Here is a 7,842-nt window from a genome sequence, read left to right on the forward strand (position 1 = left end):
CTCGAAATGTAGGCATTTGGCCCTTTGTAAGCAACGAAAAATTGGCTTCCATCCTTCCCCTAACTCTCAGCCAAAACACAACACTCGCAAGAGCCAATACAGTCCTCTGCACAATACCAATAAAGAAAATGATGGCCTAAATTAACAATCCGCAGCCACTCCAAACATTAATTTCATCGCACGCACCACCTCATACCACGCATCATCAGCAAACTAAAATTCCATACGCTGACATCATTGCACCTGCGCCGCCATTACACAACTTGCTGCCAGTGCGATGAACACAAACCACGTGAGCCATCCCCACCCCTCCATCATGCGTATCTAAAACGGATCTCGCAAAACTCAACACCACATCTCAGGTTCCCCTTTCAAACTCAAATCACCTTCATCCAAAATCTAAGGGACCCAAATCCCTTAAGTCTTCAAAGAAATTAAAATGATTAGCCAAGGAACCATTTGCACCTACATTCAAAAGCCTATCAGCCTCAGCATTCGCTTCCCTTAGAACATGCGATATCTTAAAATCCTCAAACCCATTCAGAAGGTTTTTCATCCTTCTGATATGTTTATCCAGGTGCCAGGCCTCCATCCGTCCCCTAACAATACCATTCACCACTATCTGGGAATCCCCTTCAAGATGAAGTTTTTTCACCTCCAGTTTTTTCGCCAAAAGAATTGCTGCAATTGCCGCCTGACACTTAGTTTCGTTGTTAGTACCATCCACTAATCTCTTTGCTCTAAGAGCAAGAATACTACCATTCTCATCATGAGCTATGACCCCTGCACCGGAGATCCCGAGATTTCCCCTTGATGCTACGTCAAAGTTGATCTTGGTCCATCCCTTGTCTAGCGGAATCCACACTTGACGTTTATTGCCCATTCTAGGAGGATAAATCCTCAAAAGCCCATTAGCAAGCCTGAATTTGATCAAAGGCCAACCCACCAGGATCCCAACATCAAACTGAGTGAAAGGGCTCTTTGCCAAATTAACTTGGGAAGCAACATTAGAGACTAATTCTGAAATTGCCTTCTCCAACCTGATTAGAAAACGCTCCATTGGTTCTGTTTTATCCTCAAAGAGTCTTTGATTCTGTTCTTTCCATACTTCCCACATTACTGTTGAAGGCATGACCTTCCATATTGCAGCAAAAGTTGAAGATTTGGACAAAGCTGACCACGATTCTAGCCATTCACGTAGATTCCCTGCCAAAGGCCTCTTCCAACTTTGCCTCTGCAACCCAAAGTGCCATGCTTCCTGGGCAAATTCACATCTCAGGAGGAGATGATCCACATCTTCCTCCTCCTCCTTGCAAAGCACACAACAAAAAGGACCCACAAACACCATTCTTTTAAGTCTATCCTCGATCAGAATTTGACTATTGCTCACCAGCCAAGAGAAAGCGCCTGCTTTGGGTAGACAAGCGTTGTTCCAACATACTTTTACTTCCTAATCCACCCTCCTGACATTTGCCTCCAACAAAGCATACCCCAGCTTGACTGAATAAATACCACTCTTCGCACCACACCAAATGATTTCATCTTCCTCCCTAGAACTCATCACCTCTCTGCTTGCTAGGATATTCCTCAACGTCCTTTGATCAACCTCCTCCAAATCCAGATCACTAGGATCCTTCCAAGTCATTCGTTGTCCCAGATCGAATGAATCTTGGACTAGAAAATCACTCACTTTGTCTCCCCAATGTTGGATGGTCTTTTGAACAATCCGCTGGGGATCCCCGACATCCAAGGATGGACATCTGTCCCAAGAATCCTGCCAAAAACTAGCCTTATGGTCATCTCCAATTCGCCAAGTCAATTGATTGGTAACTAGACTTCTACAATTCACAAGAAAGTTCCAAAGGGCAGATCCTCTCGAGGGATTTTCAACTGTGAGAATCCTCTCCCTATCTCCATTGGCCAAGTACTTAGCCTGAAGAATACGTACCCATCTCTGCTTCGACTCACTATACATGTGCCAAACCAATTTCGCTCCCATAGCTTCATTGATTAACTTCCAGTCACGAAGCCCCGCGCCTCCACCCCCTTTCGGTTTACAAACTCTATCCCAAGCCATTAAAGGAATTTTGTCCTGATCTTGTTTATTGTTCCACAAAAATTTCCTCATTTTCTGTTGAATATTCTTAATGATCGTGCCTGGAAGTTTAAAGCAAGCCATGGAGAAAATTGGCATTGCCGAGATTACTGATTTCAAAATTAAAATGCGACCAACCAACGTGAGCCATTTACTTTTCCAACCCTCCATTTTTGCTTTACAACCATCAAGTAGTCCTTTCCAAATCTTCGTCTTACTCGCTCCAACAAAGAGCAGCGTACCAAGAAACTTCCCAGGGAGCTGTCCAATTCTGATACCAAAGAGTCTGGCAATGGCCCTCTGAGTACCAACTTCTGTGTGAAAAAAGAATATCTCCGACTTTTACCAATTTACCTCCTGTCCAATGGCCCAACTATATCTATCAAGCACTTGTTTCATCACCGTTGCTTCTTGTATGGAAGCCATACCAAAAAGGCAAGTATCGATTCCACCCCTCTAGCAATCTCAATACCTTTCCACATCCCCTGAGATCGCTTTCGTGCTATCGATCGGCCTAAAACTTCGGCCAACAAGATGAAAAGAAAGGAGGAGATAGGGTCCCCTTGGCAAATACCTCACGAGGTAGGAAAAAAACCTTGAGGGATGCCATTAACTAAAACCAAAGCATTGAACTACATAATCATACTAGAAATCCACTTAATCCAACACTTACTGAAGCCGAACTTGGCAAGCACAGCCAAAAGAAAGGACCTGTCAACTCTGTCGTAGGCTTTCCGGATGGCAAGCTTCAGCATCATTCTTCTCTGTCTGCTCTTCATGGCCGTATGAATCGCTTCATGAGCCACAATAATCCCATCAACAATGTTCCTCCTTGGGGTGAAAGCGCTCTGTTCACAGGAAATAAGTTTTTCCAAGATCAATTTGAGTCTGTTGGGAGCAATTTTTGAAATGATTTTGTAAATAGTATTACACAACGAGATCGGGCGGAATTCCTCGAAGCCCACTAGTTTAACTTTCTTTGGGATAAGTGCCACAAGAGTACAATTGAATTCTTTCAGGATAAAACCCCTAGTCCTGGACTCTTCAACCATCACAAACAGCTCGCCACCTAACAAATCCCAAAAAAAATGGTAAAAGAAAGCCTGAAAGCCATCTGAACCCGACACTTTCTCCCCACCAAGACCAAAACCTACTGCTTTCAGTTCCTTCAGAGAGACAGGCTTCTCAACCATCTGATTGTCCTCCCTAGAAACTAATTGAGGGATCACAACCAAAAACTCATCTTTCAACTTGTCTTGATCAACCCCACTCTTGTTCCATAAATTTCCAAAAAAAGCAACCGCCTCTTGGTTAATTCAGGCGGAATCCTCTGTCAAAGTACCATCCATGAGACGCAGAGATAGAATTCTATTAAGACATCTTTTTACCTTCACAGAACTATGGAAGAATTTTGTGTTTCTGTCTTCAGCTCTAATCCAATTCTCACGTGATTTTTGCCTCCAGAAAATCTCTCCCCTTTGCAATACTTCCCCATATCTACTGAGCAAGTCTTTCTTCATGAGGTAGTTCACCTCGTCCATTCCCTCTGCAAGGACTTTCAAGTTCAGAGCCCCTAGCTTGCCTTCAATCTTTCATTTCTCTTCAAAGATATTTCCAAATACAACCCTGTTCTAGCTTTTCAGTTTCTATTTAACATAGCTTTTTAAAGAACTGAAAAGATAAAAAGCCTTCAACTATAGGGGCCTCCTTCCACCATCGAACAACCTGATCTCTGAAGCCTTGCTCCCTTAGCCACATCTTTTCCACCTTAAAGGGGCATCTGAGCGGAACTCCATCCTTCTGCAAAACAAGTGAGACCGAGAAATGATCCGAGCCTGAGATTGCCAAAACTTTCGCCTCAAAAATAAGGGGAACCAGGTTTTGATCCCCTGTCAAAAAGAACCTATCGAGTTTCTCAGCTCTGTTGGAGAAACCCAAACGCCTATTGGTCCACGTAAAATTCCCACCTTTAGCAGCCACCTGAAACAAAGCATTAGAATCCACAAAGGTCTGAAAAATTAGATTGAATCTTGCACATCCTTCTCACCCCTCCACGCTTGTTCGAGTGGGAAAGGGTGGCATTGAAATCCCCTGCAACAATCGTTATGGCCGACCTAATATCCTCTAAAGTCTTGGAAATTTCCTCCCATAGCTGGCACTTATCTGCTATTTTAATAGGGCCATAAACATTGATTAAGAAACTTGAGAAGTTGATAGTCCGTGAGCTTATCTTTGCCAACTGCCAGTATCTAGAACTTGAGATTGCTTCCACTTTCACTAGTTAGGGGTTCCACAAGATACCCAGACCACTTGAAGCCCCCTCTGCATCAACAAAAAAACCAGACCACCTCTGTCTAACACCAAGAATCCTAGCCGCCTCTTCACTACCTAACTTAGTTTCCTGTATGCAAATAACTTCTGGTTTTGCCTGATCAAATCCTCTTTTGATAATGCGACGCTTGTCAAGGGCATTGCAGCCCCTGACATTCCATGTAAGGAACTTCATTGCTGCCTAGGAGAGAACAAGTCTCTCTCGGATCTAAGAAGTCCGGTCTGCCCCATCATGTTGCCTGCTTCCTCTAGCAACTTCTGTCTATTTTTCCTTCCCCTCAGACTCCCTTTAGTCGCCTTGTTAGGATTTGATTTGGTCTGTTTGATGGTCCTTGTGTCCGTCTCCCCTACCTCCGTCGACAACCCCAACGAATCATCACTCAGGCCATCTTCATCTCTAGACTCCATCTCCATTGATTTCTCGTAATCCTTCTTGACCGGGGAGACATGAATATCTTTGAACCTGCCTGCCTTTACCTCTTCAAGCTCTGCAACAGAGTCATAACTCAAGGTCGCTGATTGTCTTCCCGTGATTCCTGCAAAAGGTACCTGCATTCCGGGCCCTAAGGGAGGAGGCAACGGGGGAGGAAAACAGAACCCCACACCACCTACCCTAGCCTGAGGTATGAGCACTGGGTCTGACTCCAAAATAGAACCAATCGTTGGAATGAGACTGCCCTGAAACCGCGTGGGTCTCCCCATCATATCCTGCCAGGAGCGAAACCCGATTTGATGTAACCTCTCCTTCAAAACCTATCCAGTTTGCAACATCTAGACCGACAACAGGAACAAAGTCCGGGTATTGATCTATCGACTTAGACACCATTGCATCTTTGGAAACATCCATGGACACATCAAGCCCATCCCTTCCTGAGTCGCATTGTAGGATTGTCGCGCCCAGACAAACAACAAAGTTGATGACATGAGCCAAATCTGTGAGCTTGACATCCGACACGACCTTTACAACTTCCGATGATGCTACCAATTGATCCTCTAGTGCTCTGTCTGCCCTGCCTTTGCCTTTCTGTCCTGCCATACATTCAGACTCCTCATGACCCCACTCTTTACAGGACTTACACTTCACCAGGATCTCTTCAACTTCTATCTCTTGCCTCCAGAAACCCTCAGGGGAGCGGATTTCAATGACCTTGGGGAGAAAAGGGTGTGGTTTCCACATAATACAGACTCGAGCATACATACATGAGTCCAATTTGTCAATGGCTTCATCTGATTTAATGAATCTCCCTAACTTGTCACCGATTACCTTGAAAAATTCCTCCTTTTAGTACTCATGCGGTAGGTTGTACAACCTAATCCAAACAAGGATTTCCTTAATGGAGGCTTGCCAGGGATCAAAGTTGGAGATCCAATCTTTAATGTAGAACCCAACTCCCATCATCATGAAAGACCCATTATACATAATTATGGTTTTTTCCACTTCTTACCCAGCAATGATTAGGAAAAAGCCATTAGTTAAGCTTTTAATCTCGAAGTGGCTCCCCCATTCCTCATCAACCCATTTCCTAATCTTTGAAAAAGTGGGCCAATCTCCTCCCCACTTCATGAAGAAAGCTCTAGCACGCAAGACTTGAACCGATTCCTTCCAAGCCGGTGAATCAATATAGATGCTAATGGTTCTCTTTTTTTGTCATCGCCGATGCCTCCACCGTAATGGGTTTCTTAGTAGTTGCTGGTTTTTTCTTCCAAAACCACTCCTCAGTCTGCTTTTTACTCCACTTAGGGAAGTTCAGAATCTGGGAATGACCCCATTTATTTTTGTCTAGCTCGAAAGAGATTCTGGCCTCACCAAAGCTGCCCTCGTCCCTCCTCTTTCGATCAGAACCCTACCACTAGAACTGGTTTGCGCGAGGTGGGAACCAGGGCCTTTGGTTGTCTAGGCGTTGGGAGCCATCCTCTAAAGCTCACGAACGAAATCTGCCGCCACCTGCAAACCCTAACCTGCTCCTGCGCTCCATCATCATTTACTTGCACATGACATTTTATCTCTCAATGATTATTACATTTATTTATACAAGTCATCGACCCATGAAATATAGGTCAGCTCAACAAAACACAAATTACAAAATAATAACTTCACACGCTACAACAATACATGTAGATCAAAACTGAAGAACACAAATGGACACTGAGAGGCAGGGTGAATCAGTGTATTTTAAAATTTAACTATGTGTGTTAATATTGAGACTATAAATTAATTAAGAATACACACACACACATAAAACAAACCACAACACCAGATTTACAAGGAAAACCCAATGTGAGAAAAACCTCGATGAGAATAGCTACTGGAGTCTACTACTCCAATCCAGCCTCACAGTAAATAACAGATTACAAAGTTTAGGGCACCAACCCAAGGAGCACCAACCCCTGATTTTATGAGTACCTACTCAAAGGAGCACCTATCCCTACTCTAAGCACCCACTCAGAGATTCACAATGATGAAGAATTGCAACTGGAAGTTGAGTACCTTGTTGCAGATGATGTTCTGTAACCATCATGTTTTCCACACCTGAAACTGAATCTACTATTTTCTACTTACATGGTTTGTCTTCTACTCTCCGATCTCTGCAATCACTCTCTACACTCTATCTTGTCTTTTCACTAACTCTTCTTCTCTTTGCAATAGCTCTCTGCACTCTATCTTGTCTTTTTACCAACTCTGATCTCTGTTATGATAAGATCTCTACTCTTTGCTTGTCTTACTCTACTCCACACAGTGTGAAACACACAATATTTCTTACACTCTGTTTTCTTACTTCTCTTACGTTTGCAACAACGCACTCAAGTTCTCCTTCTCACCACTCCTCACCACTGTGTTCTCCATGCATGTCGGAGCTGCTTCTCAGCACCCAATTTTTACAGTTCTGTGTTCTCTATTTTTAAAGAGCTTCTTCCCCTCTCTCTACAGGCCACTAACTTCCCACATTGTCAACTACATCTTTGTCAAAATAGCTCCACTTAATAAAACCCCACTTTTCCTCTTAGGGTTTTCCCTCCAAAAGATAATTCACAAGAGATCTTCTCGAGTCTGAAAAAGATCTTTTCAACAGATTGATTAGCTGCCATCATTAATTGTATCTTCTTCCTTCCTTTGTTCGAACTTTGAGTACAGATTACTAACTTTAGTAATCTTCACATGCACACTGCAATGATATCTTGTCTGCTGAAAATCATCTGATCTTCTCGAGCCTCACACTCAATCTTCTACAGGTTCTTCATTAAATGCAGTCACCTTCCTTAGATGTAGCTTCCCACATTTTATCAAATGGGCCCCAACAGTTCCTTGACAACAGTATCTAATTTCTTCCGTGCATGCCACTTTCTCCATGTCATCATCATCGTTGGGTCAAAGTGTGGTCAAACATCCATGTGAGCCAATTCTGTGTCGGCACCTT

At 43.4% G+C, this 7,842-nt stretch overlaps 1 protein-coding gene across 1 annotated transcript; it reads right to left on the reverse strand.

Annotated features, from left to right (window-relative positions):
- Nucleotides 1-1,450: 1,450 nt before the first annotated feature.
- On the reverse strand, nt 1,451-4,601 carry LOC131856859 (uncharacterized). Its single transcript, XM_059208801.1, has 6 exons — nt 4,397-4,601; nt 4,143-4,258; nt 3,821-4,075; nt 3,484-3,684; nt 2,769-3,366; nt 1,451-2,409 (listed from the first exon to the last, which is right to left on the reverse strand). Exons 1-6 carry the CDS (start codon nt 4,599-4,601, stop codon nt 1,451-1,453), a joined length of 2,334 nt encoding a protein of 777 aa, XP_059064784.1.
- Between the last annotated feature and the right edge of the window lie 3,241 nt (nt 4,602-7,842).

Source organism: Cryptomeria japonica, chromosome 7, assembly GCF_030272615.1.
Source record: "Cryptomeria japonica chromosome 7, Sugi_1.0, whole genome shotgun sequence".
NCBI classification, from domain to species: Eukaryota; Viridiplantae; Streptophyta; class Pinopsida; order Cupressales; family Cupressaceae; genus Cryptomeria; species Cryptomeria japonica.